General features: G+C 36.0%; 1 protein-coding gene across 5 annotated transcripts in view; it reads left to right on the top strand.

The window, feature by feature from the left end:
- CRIM1 (cysteine rich transmembrane BMP regulator 1) overlaps positions 1-21,212 on the top strand; it is a 174,798-nt gene that overhangs the window by 77,571 nt on the left and 76,015 nt on the right. For 4 of the 5 annotated variants that reach the window (XM_058834240.1, XM_058834239.1, XM_058834244.1 and 1 more), the window contains 2 exons: positions 4,647-4,889; positions 10,923-11,043. In XM_058834240.1, the coding sequence (XP_058690223.1) occupies positions 4,647-4,889; positions 10,923-11,043 (364 nt within the window). The remainder of the gene's footprint in view (positions 1-4,646; positions 4,890-10,922; positions 11,044-21,212) is intronic. The other variant, XM_058834242.1, reaches the window with a different exon arrangement.

Genomic DNA, 21,212 nt, shown 5'->3' with positions numbered 1-21,212 from the left:
TTACAGAGTGCTGGGTTTATGGCTGTTGTTTTATGACAGACACTTTCTAAAGTTAATGGAAAGAAAAGGACCCAAATCCATATCTTGATTTCTTCTTATGATTATATCCTTTGAAGCTTATTCTCCTCCCCCTCATGCACTTTATAACAAGTATACTGTGGTTGCAATGAAAGGTCAGTTTGAATGTTTTTATGCCTCAACTTCCGAGATGCTCAACTTTCCTGTGCACTTCTGAGATGAAAGTGAGACTTTTTTTTGAGACATCCTAATGTTTTAAGTGAATGATCCCTGTTTTAATAATAAAGCACACAGTGCATTGTATCTTTTTCCGCTATTATTTTTCAATTATACATTGTAACTTGGGTTATTATTAGTAATTGTAGGGTATACTCTCTCATGTGCTCAACAACAGCAAGTTCTTCTTGAAGGCTCTTAGCAAAGTACAAGTGAGCCTGAACCTTCAGACCTACGAAAAGTAAAGTTTGTCTTGAAATGAAAAACTTCTACCAGTAGTAATTTATATCTAAAAATAATAGTCACTGGTAAACTTTATTTTAAATGATCTCCAGAGCTGCCTTTTAGAATAGGGATTAAGTTGATTTCCAAGGATAGAAGTCTTATTTGGAATTAATCAAAATGTTAGTTTTCCTGTTTGGATTGTGTTCAGTTTATTAAGAATGTTGTATTTCTGGCTACATTTCTGAATTTCTTAAGAAAATTGTCTGTCTCAGAGTAGATAGTTTGCAAAAGCTTGATTGATCCAGACTCTTCCTTTATCTCTTTAGAGATCCTTTGTTGGCTCAGGCTGCTGAGATGTCAGGGATACCAGAACGCTTCCAGCTTCACTGGTGTTTGATGAAAGGCTGTAAAGAGAATGTGTCCCACAGAGAAACCTCATCAGGAAACCAACCAATATTTTCTGTTCTTTGTGTAGCTATTTGAAATACTGCTTTTTTGAACATAAAGGCAGCTCTTGCAGACAACTATATTTTTCTTAGTGAGTTGTAGGTTATCAGCTCAAACTTTTATGGGAAGCTTGATGGATGCATCCCTGAAAAGTGATTGTTCTCCTTATTAATGATTGGGGTATTTTTTTTAACGGATATACTGAAATGTGGTTGAGTCTTATGCTATAGCAATTTCACTGTCTCTACATGCAGGTAGGGTGTGTGGAATTCTTCTTGTGAAGGAATTTGCACTATGGGTGAGAACAATGTGACACGTGTATATTGCTGTGCAATGTGTTTGTTAAGATGCCCTGTTATTCAGGAATATGTATATATTTGCTGTATTAATTTGTTTCATAGTAAGTCACATATATATATATAGCCCCATGTGTAGTTCTCCCTTTCCTCAAAAGCCTAGTTCCTTCGGTTCACCACAGTGCTTTGAAAAATGAAGTTGTCCTGATACTGGACACACATAATGTTTGTTTATATTGTATTTATTATCAAAACAGAGTTTAAGTCCTGATGCATTATTTGACTGTGAAGACATTGGTCAGGAAGAACCTGAATTGTGTAATAGGCAGTAGCTTAAAGCATCCAGGGGACAGGTTGGTACTTTGTAGTGTATGTGTCCGTTTAACAGAGAGGCTCGTGTGAATCTACTTCAGTCTGTTTAAAAGCTGCTTTGAAACAGTCTGTCTGGTGTGGAAAAGATGCAAAGTAGCAGAAATAGCACTGGTGAGTGACTTCCCAGGGATTTTTTCTGGAATACAGCTTGGCATTACCTTGCTTTCTGTCTTTTGAGGCTGTTGGTGTATTTTTAATTATTTTGTTCTTACATGTTTGTTTTTTTTAATGTTCCTTTTGTAAGGGGTAGAAGTGTTTGTTAATAAAGGAAAAAAGAGCTATTAAACAGTTCTTGTGTGATGAAATCTTAAATAGCTGTATGTATTAGAATTAAATCAGAAATTCTGCTAAAGCAGTGACATTTATGGCTGTATTAATGTTTGTAATTTATTTTGAGAACAGATTAAATTTTGATGCCTTCTTCGCTGAAGTAATGATAAGGTAGAACTAGTTTAGTGTAATGAATTCCTGTGGATAGAGACAGTTTTGTCATTTGCTGAGATAACAATAATAAAAACCTTGAAACTTTTCTGAACGGTTGCTTAGAAGTCTTCTATCCAAACTTGGTGTCGAAATGAGGAACCCATGTCAGCTTTTACTGAGATGCAGTAAAACTGAACTCCCATCTTACATTGCAGTGAATTCTGGACTTGGAAAGCAGTTACACTAGCATGATGGTAGCTGATAAATAGTAATGCTGCACCTGGAGCTGCTGGATTCTCATGTATTAGATAAAAATTATGTTCAAAGAAAGACTTTGTATCCTGCTGACCACTTATCATTTTAGTCTGTGACTGCTTTCCATAGAGGAAAACGACATCTAAATCAAGAAACAAATTGTGACATAGTCTGCAAAAAGTTTCTTAACCTGCTTTTGACTGCTGTGGGGTAGAATTTGGGAAGGTGGAAGATAATTGTCTGTTGGTTGATCCAGCTTGGGTGAAATATATTTGACTTCCCTGCTGCTCAGCTGTGTTTGGGTATTGGGAAGGGAATGTTTCAACATGTACATAGTCTGAGATGCAATTTGGAAGCACAGTATTTACATGAGTATTAATAGGGAGTTATTAGTAGGGTTTTGTTTGTTTATTTTTTGGGACTATGAAGTATAAAAGCAATAGTGACACAGGATTAAAAAGAAAACCTTTAGTTTATAAATAACTACTGGTGTTTTATTTCCTGGTATTAAAACATAAACACGTCTTTTGCAAGGCGGTGGTTATGTTTAAATAATTTCCTCTGTAAATGGTGCTGGCTTTATATAAGAGTCCTGTCACAGTCTGTAACCTTTAACTACATTGAGCACAATACTCTAAAGTGGAAAAGATTATCAAAAATAACTGCAAAACACTGAGTGAATATTTAATACAAAAATATTTTTGTTTCATACAAAAAATACATGGTTCTCTATTTTAAATTTCTCTCTTCTATTGCTTCTGATGCTTCTTATGTGTTGATAGTGACATGTCCTTGTTTTCATATCATTGCTAGGTGATCTTAGCAACTCCAGCAGCAGACTTTGCATTGGTCTTGAAAAATTACACATCTAGAGTCCTGTATAGTGTGAATTGGGATAGTTTGATGTGCATTGCTGAAAAACTTTGTCTTTTGGAAAGTTATCCAAATCAGTCAAAAATAGTTTTTATTGTATTTGACCAATTGCATTGCTCAAGTTTTATCTGTATTGAATTATCTAAGCAGTACTTAAGGAAATGCTTATCTTCATATAGATACATGTATGTGTGTAAATGCAGTCAGGTAAAAAATAGCAGGTCACCTTTTTAAAATACTTACAATCTGAAGTATTTTCATGAGAGAGTTTGCATGAGGATGGGATTATCTATTACTCATGGAAACTGGATGGGCAGTTTCCGTGCGAGGGCATGTTTATGTGCTAGGGCACATAAGGTAATGAACAGTGGGAATTTAAGGGTCATCATGAGCACAAGTGGTCTGTCAAGAGCTATCATGAGTATGTACTTTAAGGGCTGCTACTGCAACAGCTCTGTCGCTTCTCTGTGCATGTTGAGCAAACATGCAGTGGAAAATGAAAACAACTTTAAAGGCTAGAATGTCAAGCCTTTTATTATATTCATAAACTAAAGGCTATCAATAAAATACTGAAACTAGTATGTCATCTATTATTTATATAGCTCTCTGCAGTGAACCTCTGTAACCAGTAGTGTTCTGTCTGAACAATGTCTTTAATAAGAACACAAGATAAGAAACTAAACATAAGGTTTGAAAAAAAATAATTAGTCTTAGAAATGTTATTCAAAGTTATAGGCAAAATACATATCTAGTCAAGGCTGTTGTAAAGATAGATGAAAATAGTAGGATTTTTAACTGGAAGAGCTATAATGCTGTATAGTAGCTCATTTAGGTTAGTAATCTTTGATGGGTGTAAGACATAAAGTACTTGTACATGAAGGACTCATATAATATCCTGAGTTAGAAGGGATGCATAAGGATCATCAACAGACCTCATCATTACCATAGTCAAACCTCTTATCTCTTAGTATGCAAGCTGCTGAAGTATGTAGAAACAACACTTCTAATGTGAACATTGGGAGTGTGTACAGGAAAAATCCTCTTGTGCTAATGTATTCAAATATGTTAGCTCTTGAACTTTTAACTTGCTTTTTGAATATGTGAGAGCTCAGTTCAGGTTAATAAAGCAATCATTTTAAATCAGTCCATAATGGAAGGTCTTAGGAAACTGAAGGAATAGGTGTGAACAACTGGGCTGACATGATATGGCAAGTTGTTTCTTGACATCCTGGCCAAATATAAGTTCACAGCTTTACTTGAGGCTGTGTGGGTTCAGCCATCACATGCGTCATACGAATTAGAAATTCTATAAAATATTTCATAAGGCACCTTGCAGCTTGCAAATAATTATAGTTTTTAAAGGATATTTAGTAATTTTTGCTAATCAGTTGAGCAGCATCTGTTTCCTTTTTTTAGTGCTTTGGGGCGAGGGAAAAGAGAGGGAGCTTTATCTGAGTTTATCTTTACAACTTCAATGTTGTGCTGACACATATGGCATGATGATTTTTCTCTCCCTTCCAGAAGAGAAACCTGATTGCTCCAAGGCCCGCTGTGAGGTCCAGTTTTCTCCTCGATGTCCAGAAGATTCCATCTTGATTGAAGGTTATGCACCTCCTGGTGAATGCTGTCCACTCCCAAGCCGTTGTGTGTGTAACCCTGCAGGCTGCTTGAGGAAGGTTTGCCAACCTGGCTATTTGAATATACTGGTTTCTAAGGCATCAGGAAAGCCAGGGGAATGCTGTGATCTCTATGAATGCAAGCCAGGTAAAACCAGATACAATTTCTTTTCCCATTTTTAATTTTTTTTCTGTCTGGCAAGCAAAATAATCTATATAATTGTGTCCAATAAAGCCTATAGAGCCTCTAAATTCTCCTGATTATTCTTGAAAGTTAAATGAAAAACTATGAAATGAAAAATATGAACGTATATGTAGGCGAAAAGGATAAAAATATTATGGTAATTTTTCTTTCTTTTTTCTTTAGACATTAATTTAAACTGAGTAGCAAGGGAAAAGTAATCTAGTGAGAATATTGCATTTCTGTGAATGTGCAAGTGACATACTTTATATATTGATTAGATTATACAGAGTTTTTTCATAGTAGGAATGCATGGTGTATGGACGGGGAATTAGGATTTCTGTTTTAAGATCTCTCTGGATTATCAAGTGTTGACCCTTAAAAACTGCAAAGCAAAAGGATTATGGAGAGGCATACTAAAAAACTGTACAATATTTTCAGTATTTACTCATCTTCCATTTCATGAGAACACAAATCACCCTTTCTTGTGATTTATTATTCCAAGTGAAGTAGAAGATGTAGTTCACTCTTTGATCCAGGCTTTGGTAAAATAAATAGTCAAAACAGAGAACTGAAAGCAAGCATATAATCCAAAACATTATATGCAAACAGTTTCAAGTGTGCTTAAACTGTGCCTTTCCTATGCTAATGTTTAACGTTTTCTTAAATCCTCCACAGAAGAAGGCTGTACACTCTTTGTATCTTCTAGTGCTTCTCTTTGTGTTTTTTTCCTAATATTCAATACAAATCTGTGTGGAAATTTAAGCAAACTTTTTTGTACCCTGAGTAGTTGGTGAGCATGTCTTTACTACAATTTTTTGCTCTGGAACATTTTGTCAACCATGGGCTTCTTTCATCTAGAATTAGCTGTAATTTCTTGTGACATGGTCATTTTGGACTCCTCCCTGGTTATGTTTCCCTTCTATAAGTTTTTTTCAGTTAATCCACCCTTTAACATGTGGTACCCAAAAGCAGACTAATATTTTGGGAGCATCTTAATCAGCACTGAATACATTAGAATAATTGCTTTCCGTTTCTCATGCAAAACTTTAAATAAGATTTTGACTGTTTTGCAAGTTGGTGAGCTGCTGTGATGCCAGGATCTTTCTGTAGTATGACTGCTACTGAACCGTTATATTTGTACATTTTAATTCCTTCTATACACTTCAATTATGCCTTTACTGAGTTTTGTCTTGCTGACTTTGGATTATTTATCATTTTCAAAAGAAATTTTAGCTCTGATCTTGTCCTCCCAAATATTATTTGAATTCCCATCTTGTAGTTGGCAAGTAAGTCCATCCAGACTTCCCCATGGGGAAATTACTTCCAGAAAGCTGTTTTCAACTTTCTAGTTTTACAGAATCTTCAAATTGAATATGATTTTCTATCATGTTAGTGAATTTATGGAACTCTGTGTGTTTTGTTTTCTGAAGCAGTTTGTATTTTTGCTATAGGGAGTTTTAAGAGGTGAAGGTACATGGGGCAAATGAAGGAAAAATGAAGATGTGTGTCAGGAGAGTAGAAGAGCAGGGGTTTGAAGAGATTGGGGAAGGAAAGAAACTAATAGGATTTAAGGAAAGCGTAGAGCTTTGCAAATGGGAGTTAGAAATTGAGAGACCTGGTAATAAGCCCTGCATCTTCAGAGTCTGACTTGGTATCCTGAAGAATTGTAGGCAAGAAGAGTTAGAGAGGAGCTGAACTTCATGAATTATTACTGAAATGTCATGTTGCTAGAAAAATATGGGTAATGGACCGAGTAAGGCCTGGGAGGTAGGTGCTCCTGCAGAGGCTCTTCTGGGGCTGATGTCATCAGTTCTGCTGAATGTGTCAGCAAGTTTATGGAGGTACCACATTAAACTGAGGAAAACATGTTTCCATTATTTGCCACAGACCTAGAAACTTTAGTTCTGGGAGTAATGCTTCCAGAACACTCTTCCTGCACCTCCGTGTTTGCTTAACCAGCCTCGATAGGGGTTTTGCACCAGCAAGGGCTTTCTGGTGGAAGTAAAGCTGGGAGGACTACTTCCTATGACAGCAGTGCTGCTTTATGCCAAGATAAAGTGCTTGTGCAATTAAAACATAAATTGTGTTTATTTCTGTTCCTTAGAAAAGATATCACTGCTCTCTAGTTTACTCTGGCATTTGAGTTGGGAGCCTTCTGCTGAGAACTGCATATGTTCAAGTGCTGTGATTGGCAATGGAGTTAGTGAAAGGAAAATAGAAAGTGTTTCCTCCACACTAAATGCTAGAATAAAAATAAAATATTTCATTTTGAGATCCAGTTCATCTTCTGCCCCTTTTACTTTAGGAGTACAATTGAAGGCATTGTTAAAATGAATACTGAAGAAACTTAGTAGCTTAGATGTCTATTGACCTCCAGATTAATTTACTTTAAATATTCTTACCTGCTGCTCCACCAAGTATCTCATCACAGTTGTGGCACCTACTGAGAACAAGTGTGTCATGCTCATTGTTTTACCATGGTTGCAAAGCTCAGAGATGAGATTACCCTGGTGTGGTTTCATAAGCAACCTCTTTTATTCCTACAAGAAGTGTATAACTGTCCATTCACTAATAGGGAATTTAGTCTATGTGCATTGAATTTAATTTTAAGATGGGAATTACATTTCTCAAAATGTATTTTAATTTTTTTTTCCTTAAAGACAGTTGAATGAGCAATCCCAAATGGAACTGCATATTGTGTTAACTGCAAAAATAAAAATAACCCAAAACAAGATTTGTGGGAGTGTATGTGCTAAACCACTATGAACAAGGACATTTTTTAAATCATGTTTTTTTTATTTAAAGATTAAGTTAAAATCTAAATTAAAACATATTTTGCTGAAGTGTGAGATATTTTGTGAAGTGAAGATAGGAGGTCTAGCTGTCACTTATGAATAAAACAAGCTAAATAGTTTACTTTGGCAGTTGTCCAAGAGATGTTTGTTGTACCTTTTTTGATAACTTTTGTTGTTGTATGTGGTGCAGTGGAGAGTGTCGTCTTGTAGTTTCTGACATTTTTTGGAAAGCATTGGGAAGTGTCTGTCATGATAGAATAGCCTGTGTTGAAAAGACCACTTGTGTCATTTTTTCAGAAGTCTTTCTGGCAGAGCTTTCATTCACTCATTTCCAGCATGGCCTGAAAATTACTCTTTTTTTCCTGTACCAAATATTGGTTTAAACATAATTGTAAAGAAAATGTTATTGTTTGCCTTACTTCTTTGGGGAATTCTGTGCAGTCAGGGCTTGATGGAAAGTCCGAGATCAGCAACATAATCTAGTAAGTAGTGTGTAATGACGCACAGGGAAGTAGCTTGTGCTCCACCCTGATACAGCTTCAGCATTGAAAATCAGGTCGGGAACTTAGACAGCCTTGCACTAAGCACAAGGGTCAGAAAAATCAAGTTTTTATACACAGCTCAGAGAAATAGAATTCTATAGTGTTTTTTCTTTTATCCTCTGTTATTTACAGAATAGAACTTACACTGTTTTACTGAACGATTTGTTAAAAGTTTATGTTGACAGAACTTGAGACAGGAGTGGGAAAGGATTGGACAAAAAGAGTGAGGAAGAATTACAGATACATTTCTAATGGAACTGGGGAAATGGATTTTAAGTTGATGGTGAAGGTGAGAGAGGGGAAAAAAAATCAGAAAATGCAGAGGTCCATGCTGGGAAATACCTGGGACAGGGCAGTTAAGAAAGTGGTTCAGGCAGTGATACAGCTGCATTGAAGGCCCAGGAATGCTGTGGTTGTATGTAATATGTTCTGAGGTGTCATGGAATGTAAAAAGGATAATGCCTTATCAAGGAGAGATACTTCCTGTCTACTTCTCCCATGGCAGACGATGTGACTACCATTATCGTGTGTAGCTGTGTTGTGTTGCATTGCTCATGAAGAGCCAGTTGAAATGCATCTGAACTGAAGGCAGAGGACATCATGTGATGCTTGCATGCTGTAAAAGCAGACTGTCTATACTTGTACTGAACCTTCAGGAATTTGCAGCTTTTGAAGCCTTAGCCTTTGCTGAGCCACTGTTTCATCAGAAATGCAAATAGTGGCTTGCTTCTTCACCATTAGATGTGTAGATATTTATTTAGTTCTTGCCTAGAAAACTAAATGGTCAGTGGCAAATGTTTGCAGTCTTATTTTTCAGGACAGTAGTGCAGCTAATCTGGGAGATACCTTTTAAAGAAATGAAGAATTACAATTGCAGGCTGTTCTGTAACCTCAGAATATTTCCAGTTTATCTATAAGTTTCCGTCAATACTTTTTCCAGTTTTTGAGAAACCTGTTTAAATCTGAAAGAAAGTAGGAACTTTTTTCCTTTTTCAAATATTTTTTATTTCTTATCTGTCTTTATTTCTTGCCTAGTGAGGAAACTGTGAGAGAGATGGGACTGTTCCACCTGGAGAAAAGAAGGCTCAGGGAAGATCTCATGAATGATATGAATACCTGAAGAGGGTATAAAAGCAGAGCCAGGTTCTTTTCAGTGGTGCCCAGTCATAGGAACGAGAGGCAAGAGACACAAATAGAAGCACAGGAGGTTCCGTCTGAACATCAGGAGGAACTTTTTCACAATGAGGATGACTGGGCACTGACACAGTTTTCTCAGAGAGGTGGTGGAGTCTCCATCCATGGAGATATGGAAAAGCCACTTGGGCATAATCCTGGGCAGCCAGATCTACCTGAGAGGTCATGTCCTACCTCAGCTGTTTTATGATTAATCTAATAATGTAATAATAAAGAGAAAAAATTCTATTTGAGGAGTCTTAACTTGGGGTTTGTTTGTAATGTTTTTTAAGTTTTTACTTGATTAAAAAGCAGACTGGGCTGGTTTTTAGTATTAGTGAGCCACGCTCTATCACACTGTAACAACTGCAATGGAGATGTGCAGAGCACATGTAATTCTTAGACTGATGTCTCATGGTGACAGTTATTGCTATGTACCACCTAGGATCAAGCTTGGAAAATCTAGGACCAGAAGAGAAAAAATGGCCCTTTAAAAGTTATGAGCTCTTGCAAGAAATGTGGGTAGCATTGTCAAGCTGCTTTAGTAGTTCAGTAAGCTGCTGTGATAGTGTCAGTATTGCAGCGAGGTTTAATCAGTAATCAGGGATATCGTACTGCACCATTTGCAGTCTGGTAACATTCTGTTCATCCTGCTTGCTCTGTCAAAGTTGCTCATTTCTTAAAGGGGGAGCTGTGTTTTATTCTGTACTTTTTTGGTATAATTTTGAAAAGCCGTAACAGACACATATTACCTGAGCTGGTAGTGTTTGTTATGTGGAAGATTTAGTACCAAATAAAAGAAAGATGTGTTTCAGCTTTCCTGAGTATGACTTAGAACATTAGTTATATATTTAGTGTGGTTTGGCTTTGTTTTTTTCTTCTGCATTTCTAGACATTCTAAAAACTGTTGGTCAGTCTTTCTTGTTATGTGGAATTCTTCATCTCACTAATGCAGAGAGATTTGTTACTTTGCATTTCAATTTGCTATATATAAATAGATAAACAAGACAACCTAATAAAATAGTCTTTAAAAATGTCCTTTACGCATGCTATACACATATATCTACAGTGTATCTCTTTTTTTTCTGTAACCCAAGTATTTTGCTGTTTAAACAGACTTTAATTAGTTAAAAATTAAACAATGAATGTTTACTGTTTTAAAACTGTGGGAAATATATATTCTTCATAACTAGGGTACTTCTATTAACTAATATTCACAGTTGTAATGATTGTGTAAGGTTCCCTGTCTAACTTCTGTAAATTGTTTTATTAACTAATATCAGTTCAGTCACTTCCTTATAATTTTAAAAAGTGACTCTTAAAGAGAAAGGGAGGCTTTTTGTAATGTTACCTAGCAAGCACACATTCATTGGATAATTTTTGTGACTTAAAAGGCTGATGCATAAGTGGTTGCTTATGAGGAAGTAATTTGCAGAAAGCTTCTAAAGCATGAGTAAAAGAAATGTTCTTCTTCCCTTCCTCCGTAGTGTTCAGTGTGGATTGCAGCACAGTCGAGTGTCCTCCTGTTCAGCAAGTTGTTTGCCCCCTGGATAGCTATGAAACCCAAGTCAGGCTGACGGCCGATGGCTGCTGCACCCTGCCCACAAGGTTGGTGTCTCGATGGCTCAGTGTTTTTAACTTGTTCTCGACAATCCAAGCACTGGAAATACAGGATAACAATGCGCACTTCTATGACAATAAATGATGCTGAATACAAGCTATGTGACGTAGGTTGTATCAGTCTGGTGGAAATACAGAATCTTGTATTTTTAAAGGAGAAAAAAAGTCTTCACAGTACAGATGCATGAAGTTGGTTTCTGCTAAAATTATTTGAGGAGCTCATGTCTCTAGATTGACTTTCAGTTAATTCAATTAATTTTGCAAGAGTTGACTTTTGAAGGTGTTTGATGGTAAGGAGTTAAATGATGGAGATGATAGAAGACATGCTAGGAAAAAATCTCATCTAGTGAAAGGAGAAAAAAAAATTTTTTTTTGGTACATGGAAAAACACTGTAAAAAGTGGAAGTGTAAAGATGGAACTCTGGAACAGTAGGGGAACAGAAATTTCAAGTACTTGCTTGCATTTTACTTCTGTTGTTGAAGTAGTTATAACTTCCTGCGCTTAAAAAAAGTAAGACAGTTTTGGAGTTGGCTTTGTTCCACAATTATGCACCACTACTTGAGTTTGTGTTTTTACAACAAATCTCCCAAAACCTGATTCATGAATATGCCAAATAAATATATATTCAAGCAAAGATTAACATAATTGGAAAGATATTACACCAAAAAGGAAATTTTTCTTGTAGATGTAACTAGCCAGCTTACTCAGTGGAAGGTCTTGGCAGCCAGAAAATATTGTCAGCCCCTTGTGTAAAGTAGTAAAAAACTTGCAAAGAATTCAGAAAGTAGAAGATAGCAAAAGATTGCATAACAAAGGTTATCCTCCTTTGAGTGCACATTTAGTGTGGTATCTTCTTTAAAACTGTTGTTTCCATGACGTATGAAAGTCTCTCATTGCACGGGGAATCAAAGACATTTGATAAAATCAGGGCAGAAAAAGAGACGAAAAAAATGATTTAATGCACTAATCCTGCCTCTTAAAATTTGAAAATATGTTTCTAAACTTGACAGGTTTTATTTGTAATTGTACAATACTGACAGTAGTCTGATTCTTATTATCCTTATTCAGTGAATGCTACCAAGGTTATTTAATTCAGAGTTGTTTTCTTTATTTTCTTTTTTCCTGCATTTTGTATACCAGAACATGGTGTGGATTCTCAGTATCCTCCCTTTATGCTTTGACATGTTTTCTGTAAACTTCCTAGGAATTGCAATGATGAATTAGTTCAGAGCTGACCTGGCTAGCTGGGACTGTGCAGGAGTCTGCAGATTTTATGCAGTCATCATACTGCCATTGTTGCAAATACAGTTCAGCATGTTGAAGAGAACTCGAATAAAATGCTGCTAGGGACTGTATTCAGAAAGACAGATTATAAAGTCACAGAAGCAGTCACAGATTAATATTTCATAAATTTGGGGTTTAAATTAACACTTAGTAACATTGATACAATAGAAAGATTAATGGTACATTTTTACTTCCAAATTTGTTTCAACTTGTTGGATTAAAATAAGCCAAACATAAGCCAAAATATTTTTGTTTCGCAAAAGTAAAATTATGTTCTAATTATTATTACGCAGTCTAATACAACTTGTGGTTTGATTTTTCTAGTGCTTGGGTGAAGGGAATGAAAAATATCCACTTCATTCTTTGTCAGTGATAATTTCAATGTTACTTCTATCAGGAAATACAGAGGAAATAAATCTTCATTTACTTCAGAAAAATTACCAGTTTGAAATATCTCCTATTTCTAGTACACATGTGGGAACTGACCATAAATAAAATACCTAGAGCAAGCATATTCTTGAATGAATCTTTTTATTTTGTTGAGAATGTTTAAAAATGAAGTCAGTTTGCTGAGCGCTAACTGATGTCTGAAATGTCCTTGCCTGCGTGTGTGGGAAGTCAGTGATGAAACAAGTATTCTTTTCTCCTGTGCACAAAGGTCCCAGCTGTACAGGCAGGCTTACAGCGTGTGAATTACTAGATAATGGTGAATTCCTGAAACCTCTTTGAAATCAGTTGTTGTGCATTCCTGGGAGCAGAGTTTAACAAGAGATCAGAGCTAGGATACATGAGTACTTAGCTCCTGGAGCCTTTGGATCTGATCTTATGATTGAAGTGGGGTTTGTGTTAATACCTCTGCTCTCCTTGATGTATAAAACTGCAAAATGCCTCTACAATTAGCATAACCCAGTATGTCTGCAGGCAGGTAGAGACAATTGTAGGGGTCTTGTACTCCTCCATTATTTTTTTTATTTCATGGCTTGGTCTACGTTGATGTATATTGTTATTATGTGGGTTGCTGTTTGGATTGCCTTGAATCAGCCAAAGCAACTATACACTTTTTAATGAAGTAGTTGAGAAGAAGAAAAACGGAATCTGGCAGCAGTATGATCATAACGATGTTTTACCTGTGTGCCTGCTGAAAATATATTTATTTATTTTGATTTTCATATACTACTGTGCTTCTTAAGGAAGACAGTGTCATAGTCATCATTCATCTGCTGTAAGTAAAGATTATATTTGAAGGGGGGAATAAAGGAATGCAGACATGGGGATGATAGAAAAGAAAGCTTTAAAAAAGATTAGAGGAAAGAGAAGTGCATGTATGAAAAGAGGAAACAGAAAGGGAAACAAAGTGCAGTTACTTGGAACATGAAAATTGAACCATTTGACTTCAGGTTCAATGTTTCCTCAGATTTGAGGGGACACCCTTTTTATTTGAAGGGTCTCTTAGATTTGCATGTCAAAACTATAGAAAAACAGTGCAGATCTATGGATGAATGAATCTATGGTAGGAAAATGGGATGATTTTCCTTAATTTAAGAATTTCTTTTTGAAAATATTAAGAATTATGAGATATCAACATTGCCTTTTCTGAGATTCAGTTTAGAATCACCTAACTGCATATGCCATATTTTTTCATTGTTAGAATGAAGTTCAAAAGAAGTGGCGCTGTATTTTTTTAGTGTGCATTTGATAATGATTTATTAAAAGTGAAGGCGTTTGTCTATAAGGTCATTTTAGACTTTAGACTTCATAAAATTATGTTTTTAAGGCTATTAACTCTTTGAAAAAATTATGATTACCAGTTTAATTTACTTCTACTGGAATAAAAAGGTAATACAAGCAGAACCAGAAAGCAATTAAAGGAGGTTGCCATGGTTAAGGACAGATGATGTGTCACTGAGCTGCTTAACAAGTGGTTCATAACTTCACATACAGTAGGAGCAGATTGACTTCTGCCTCACATCTTGTTCTTGACCTGTTTCTTGTACATAATATGCTAGGAAAATGGAGAACCTTAAATCAGATGATAAATTGGCATTTCTTTTGTGAGCAAACTCTTGAATGTGTATTCATAACAATGAAAACTCCTTAAGCAATGCCAGGGGAAAAGTGGAAATAGTAAACATCTGATATCATAAATTCTTGTTCTTGTACTCAGAGGTTACATTTAGTGTCACACTGATTTCTAATGCATTGGTTCACACAGAACAGAACATACTGATTTGGCATCGACATCAAAATACCAGTTGCTTCAGCTTTCATCAGGCTGTTATGAGACACTTATCTTAAATTTCCAGCAATTATGTTAGGAAAGCTAAATGTTTGGAAAACAGGAAAACAGCTATTATGTTAGGAAAGCTTAGAACAGTCTGCCTCTGATCTTGGTAAAGATGCTTATTTCTCCAAGGAGGTTGTACAGAATTGTAATCTAATACAAAATTGTATTAGAGCTCTTACAGAAAACATTATGGTAGTTTTTTTAATTTAAGTTTGTGGTCTTCTATTAGAAAGTTGAATGTGATCAATATCAAGTTTACAGAATCTGTTCTTTTTGGATGTTCCCAGTTTTTCCTGTTGTAAATGAAGTGTCTTCAAATTTTCAGATTCCTTTGGGAATTTATTTTTAAGTGTAAAAATCTTTATAAAAACCTGTTTGTTTTTTTTATCTGTGAAAAATGGAACAGGACAGTGATTATAAACAGCTTATATTTTTATTGCTCACATAGTTTTGTACATGTTTCATAAGATTTTTGCAACATAGTATATGGCCTGTTTGGATAGCTTTCCACCAAGTATTTTTGGGTTATCTTTTTTCTTTGTGACTGTTGTCAGAATAAGTTGGAAATTTAATCTTTATTAAGTCTCTGCTTCTTGCTACTGTTTTGTACCCCTGCTTCTGTGCTGTCATCTGTTACAAATTTGATAATTTCAAGATTCATTCAGTGCTCTGTTCTCATAGATATTTCACACACACACACACACTCCTCTCCCCCACCCCCAGATATTCTTGGTCAGTCTTGTAATAAAACCAGATAACCAAGAAAACTCCATAGGGAACAGTGAGATGTTAGCACTGTGCCAATATTAAAATGTACAAAACCTAAGTAATTAAATCTTGTTGTCTTGTTATCAGTTCTGAGAAAAATAGTAAGAAAGTAGATAGAGGATTGAATTAAGGATTAAAGGATGTAATTATAGCTAGAAGCAACCAACATTGCTAGAATCTGATTTTGTCTTCTAACAATACTAAACTTACCTTCAGAGTAAGTTCCTTTTGAATCCTTTTGACCATCAGAGTGCCTTCCTTTTCAATTTCTGTCTTCCATCGTCACTTGTCCTATTTTTTTTTAAAAAAAATTAATTGGATTCTAGCTTTAAACAAAACAAACAAATGAAAAACAACTAGGACTTTTTAATTAATGTTGTCTCACAGGGTTTAGTTTATAAACTCTCCCTCAGATTTTGGGAGTGACTTAGTCTCAGCGAGTCAGCACCATTGTCCTTCAGCTCCTGAGAGGACCTCTTGCAGCGTATGCATGCTGGCTTGAATATCATGCTGATAATATTGGATGTAGTAGTATTCTTCTGAGAGGAGAGAAGCATCCAGGAATATGTTCCCTAAATCCCAGTAATAAGCTTGCTTCACATATTTCTTAAAAAAGCTCACACCATAATTCTGAATATGTTCTAGATTTTGAAAAGTTCAGAAATAATTGATACATGTTTATCTATCAAAATATCCAGTACTTTATTTTCTACCTGAGTTCTGGCTTTAAAAAAAGCAGTTTCAAGAATGATGTGGTGGGATGAGGAGAAGAAAAAGCAGTTTAAGTTGAGCATAACAGGAGCAGATAAATTTAATGTGCAAAAAAAGTGATTAAAAGCTTTTTATACATACAGTCTTGCAAGACTGGAGCCCAGAAGTCTTGGGCTTGATGGATGAGAAAATGAAGACGCTTTGAATTGGACCATTTCACTATCACTTAGTTATAGATAGCTGATTGGCATTACAAATGCAAACCTCTCAGTTGGCTCAAATACCATGAAGGAGTAGGATTCTGTTTGTATTGTTTAGGAGGATACCTCTGAAAAAAAAATTCTTAAATGAATTAGTCATAGAATTCCTTTTTCATTGTTTAATTGCCTTTGCCCTGTCATTTTTCCCTTGTGTGTGGCTAAAATGTCTCAATCTGGGGCTGCTGTGAATGGCAGTGCCACTGTTTGGTCTGCAGTATGGTCAAGAAGTGAAGTGCTCTTGGTCAGCAAATCCAAGTGTTAAGTCTCTGAATGATAAAATTTTGTTTTACATTTTTGTCATCTACCCAGCCCCACTGGAGGGTCAGGGGGGCAATTAATATGTGCATTAAAGATTTACTTAGAAAACAGCCCAAGGCTTCCCTCCACCCCAAATTTTTTAATACTTTTATTTTTATACAGCTCATGAAAATGAGTAATACCTTGATGTAGTAGGAAATAGTTTTTTAGATAAGGTTTAATTTAAGTTATATCTGGAGAGAAATGGAATATAACTTGGAAGAGAACTAGACTAAAATCTTCTATCATATTACCCTGCAATTTATGACATAATAGGAAAAAGAGTAAATCTACAAAAATGTACTTCACTTCAAGAATCTTCTTAAGAGAATGTTCTTTTTTTCTGTCTTTTATTAAAATATTTTTAACATCAGTGTGCAATATTTAGCAGTTCTAAAGGCATTAAGGCTAAGTAGCAATCTAGATTAGCAATCTAGCTCTAAAACTTGTATATACACCATTGCTGAATTGGTTTTAATTCCAAAGGAAGAAATTACCTATTTTATTACTTTTAGTCTTTTGTTTCCAATAAAAACTTGTGTTCTCTTAGGCACAATATAGATGCCACTTACCTATGTAGAATTAGTGTAGTGTTAGGGTAAGGGATGGTGATTTTAAACTGAAAGAGGGTAGATTCAAATTAGATATTAGGAAGAAACTTCTCACCATCAGGGTGGTAAAACACTGGAACAAGTTTCCCCAAGAGCAAGTAGATGCCCCATCCCTGGAAGTTTTCAAGGCCAGCTTGGATGGGGCTTTGATCACCCTGGTCTAGTGGAAGATGTCCCTACACATGGCAGCTTTTCTATGATTCCATGACCTTTTATCTTCCTAGATGACTTTTCCCAGTAACCAATTGCTTTAAACTTTATCTGCTTTTATGGCACTTGGACACGTTGTTATTGTATCATACATATGTATTGTGTCCACAACCAACTGTCACAGCATTAGACCTACCAGTGTTGTGTATGTCTTGTTACACCAGTGTCTAGGCAATCTAGTGCCAGCAACACAAAAATCAGCACTGTTCTTTTCCTTCTCATTCTGTGGCAGCCACCAGAATCATAACTGGGAAGTCTACTGTTGTAAATTCCCTTTTAAGCTATTATCAAATATATTTGATTGTATTTGAGAGCACCCCTACACAGCTAGTTGGATAAGTTTTTATCCTGACAGCATCTGTAAAGGTGGCCTGTGAGTCCCTGATTAACTTTGCACTGTCCCATTTAGTAGGAAGGGTATTATACATCTGTTCTGTTCATTCTTCTTAGATTTTTTGACTATTTCAGATCTTTTCTATGTCATTCCTTGTGATTCTCTCATTTTTCTAGATTTCCTTAGGTCTTCCTGTCTTTGGAAGACCTTCATTTTATGATGTTTTGATGTTCCATACAGCATCCACCACTTGAATTCCTTCAACCTGCTTTAGAGGCCAGTCATGATTTTCCAGCAAGTCTAACTTTTTCCTCATTTTCCACTGTACCATCGCCTCCCTTAAGCACCTTTTCCTGATGCAGAGGTCTCTCCTGTATTAGTTCTAGAATTTTAGATTCTTCTCCTCCACACATCTCATCCTCAAGAATTGGTATCCAAGAGAAAGTGGTTGTGGATCCCAGCTTTTCTTAAAGGAAGGTTCAGCTCAACTGGTATGACCAATCATGGATCCAATACCTCTATCTTCCTGAGACTTCTATTCAGGGATTGGGTAGCTGGATCAAAGGTCTGTGTTAAGGACTCTGCAGAAGCTCTTTTATGCCTTTGATTCCATCATCAGCTTCTTAGAAACTGGTTTCTAATCCTGGCCAACTTGCTCAGGTTGTTTCTCTCACACTTGCAGACCATTTTGCCATCTCAAGTGCGTCAGTACCGTGGTGGTGTAAAGCTTGGTGTTGAATTGGAGACTCTGTTCCTTATCAAAGAGGCAGGCTTATATTGAAGGAAAGCTCTACATTGATGGCAGCTGAACCCATCCCTTGTTCTGTTCAGGCTTGTAGTAGGCTTTTGTTTAAGGGTTGATGAATAGAACACAGCAGTTTTTTGGAAGTTTTTTAATATCTGGAAATAGGTGTTTAGGCATTTTCGTTTTAGTCTTTAAAATCCTCAGAAGTTAGAAATGGTGAGTATTTTTCCTGGAAAAACCATCTTGCTTTATTCTGGTCTGCTCAGATATTTAGGCCTGCTTTCAGACTGCACTGCACAGAGTATCCACAAAAGAGGATAATGGCATGGTGTGTAACATTTCTAGGTGACCCATGTTTCATGTCTATCTTCTCCTGATGTCTTCCAGGAGAGGTAATGAATTGCTGACCTCAGAGTTCAGGCATTCCCCTTCTTCCCTACTACAGCTGCCTCAGGAATTCCCATGTGTTCTCAGTGTGATGGTAGTTACTGCTGCCTTGGCCTTGAGCCTTACCATGTGGGTTGTTTTGGCCAGCAACCATATTTTCCTGAAGTACACAAATGAGGAAAAGATGATATGTTGGTTGATTGGTTTCTTTAAAGCCATCTCAGTAAAACTTGAACAGGAGCTCAAGTACTTGAACAGAGAACGCGAGACATTTCTGGAGCCCGATGGCTGACTCCTGAGTGTCAGAGACCTCAGACAAGGAGAGGACACATGAGAACATTTGCAGAAGAAATAGCATGTAAATCTTTTGCAGAAGAAGGTGTAAGACATTGTAAATACGGAGGTCCCTTTTATAGGATCTACGTTTTGTGCCTGTATGATCTGTTAAAAATACACATCCATGGGCTTCCACCAACTTCTAGGAAATACTGAATTGAAAATCCTGAAGGACAATGCCACTGAAAGGAAGAAGCACATTTCCCAGGAACAAAACAAAAATTCCCATTTGCACTAGGGGAGGAAGTATCAATGATAGCTATGCAAGCAGTTTACTTTTTATGGAAAAGTATCTGCAGTAATCTAATCTGATCATGTGCTGAGTTAATGGTGTATTTACTCCTCTGTGAAACTTGGAAAGAAATTTTAAGCCAGATAAATTGAAGTGACTCCTAATTGTATCTACTTTTAGGTGGTGTTTTATGCTTGAAATTAGAATGAGGTTGTAGTGTCTACAGAATTTGGGTTTGCTTCCATTCTTTATAAGCAAGCTGGTGTTTGAAGTCTCAGTTTATAATAAGCTGGTAGATACATTTTTCTGTTTCAATTTTTTGTTTTCATTTGTCAATCTAACAAAATTAGTGTGTACCTTGATCACAATGAGTATTGTTTTTCCTCTTTCTCCTGAGACTTCCCACTGTGTTTTGTTTCATTTATTCTACTTAGTCAGTTATTAGCTTGTTTGGAAATTGAATAAGTGATTTAGTTGAGAATAATTTCTGACTTGAACAGGCAAATTTCTGTTTGTGTCACAGAGATCAATAATGTCTGACTGTTGTCTTCAGACTCAGAAGTGCACAGATGTTTAGGGAGACCCATGTACATACAAAAGCAATAGAATTATAATTTGGATGCTTGCGTTCTTAAAGGGAAGTAGCTAAGAGAATTCCTTAGCAGTTCCCAGTGGTACTTGGGGCAGATAATAATACCAACATTACACAGGTTATATGAAGAGTGTGAAGTTGTGTTTCCTCTAGAAAATAGCAGGAAACTTAATGTCAGAATTCAGCACACAAACTGATTCTTTCTTCCTTCTCAAATTATTGAATAATTAAAAAGTGGAACTGAAGGTCATGGACCATTTTAAAATGAAAAGTAGTTTCTCACTTCTGTTCTTTGAAATGTCATTGGTGAATTTCAGTCGACAAAAGTGTTTCAGTTCTTGCATGCATGGTCCCTTCTACACAGAAAGGGTCTCATTAATTGAGTGGAGTTGCTTGGTCTCAAAGCCACTTAGATTTTAGAGCAAATTTTGGTCTTCATTTTTATTCAAGGTCAGGTTGAATGGAACTCTGAGCAATGTGATGTAGTTGAAAATGTCCCTGATCACTGCCAGTGGTGGGAATGGACTAGATGACCTTTAAAGGTTCCTTTCCAACCCAAACAAGCTTTTTTTTTTGCCTTTCCTAAACTTGTACAGAATTGCCTTCAGGGATTTGAGAAAGATGTTTAATAACATGAATGGCATGGAAAAACTAAACATGAAATAATTATTAGGGTTTGGGGTTTTTTCCTTGCAAAGAGGAGAAAGTGGTTATGAAATTAAACAGTCAAATAAATTAAACAACAATGAATTTTGGGGAGGTTTGTGGGGGGTTTTGCTTTTTTTTTTGTTGGTTTTCAGGGATTTTTTTGTTTGTTTATGGCAAAGCCGTACAAACTAAGCCGATGGCTTAGTTGTAGGGAGATATGTCATTCAGGAGTAAGAAAGTTTGGAGTTACAGGAATATGGAATTTTATTAATTACCTATAAAACTATTATCTATAACTGATTTTTTGACCGGAGGTCCTCAGGAATTGTGTTTTATTTGTGACAGGATCAGATATTTTTAATTTCTCATTAAACAGTGGTTGAATAAGTAAAGAAATAGCATTTCATAATATTAATTATTAATCATAATTAATTTTCTTGAAAACTGACATTTGTAT

This window comes from Poecile atricapillus, chromosome 3 (genome assembly GCF_030490865.1).
Source record: "Poecile atricapillus isolate bPoeAtr1 chromosome 3, bPoeAtr1.hap1, whole genome shotgun sequence".
NCBI lineage: Eukaryota > Metazoa > Chordata > Aves > Passeriformes > Paridae > Poecile > Poecile atricapillus.
Note: the sequence above shows the minus strand (reverse complement) of the source record. Positions and strands in the feature narration are given on the sequence as shown.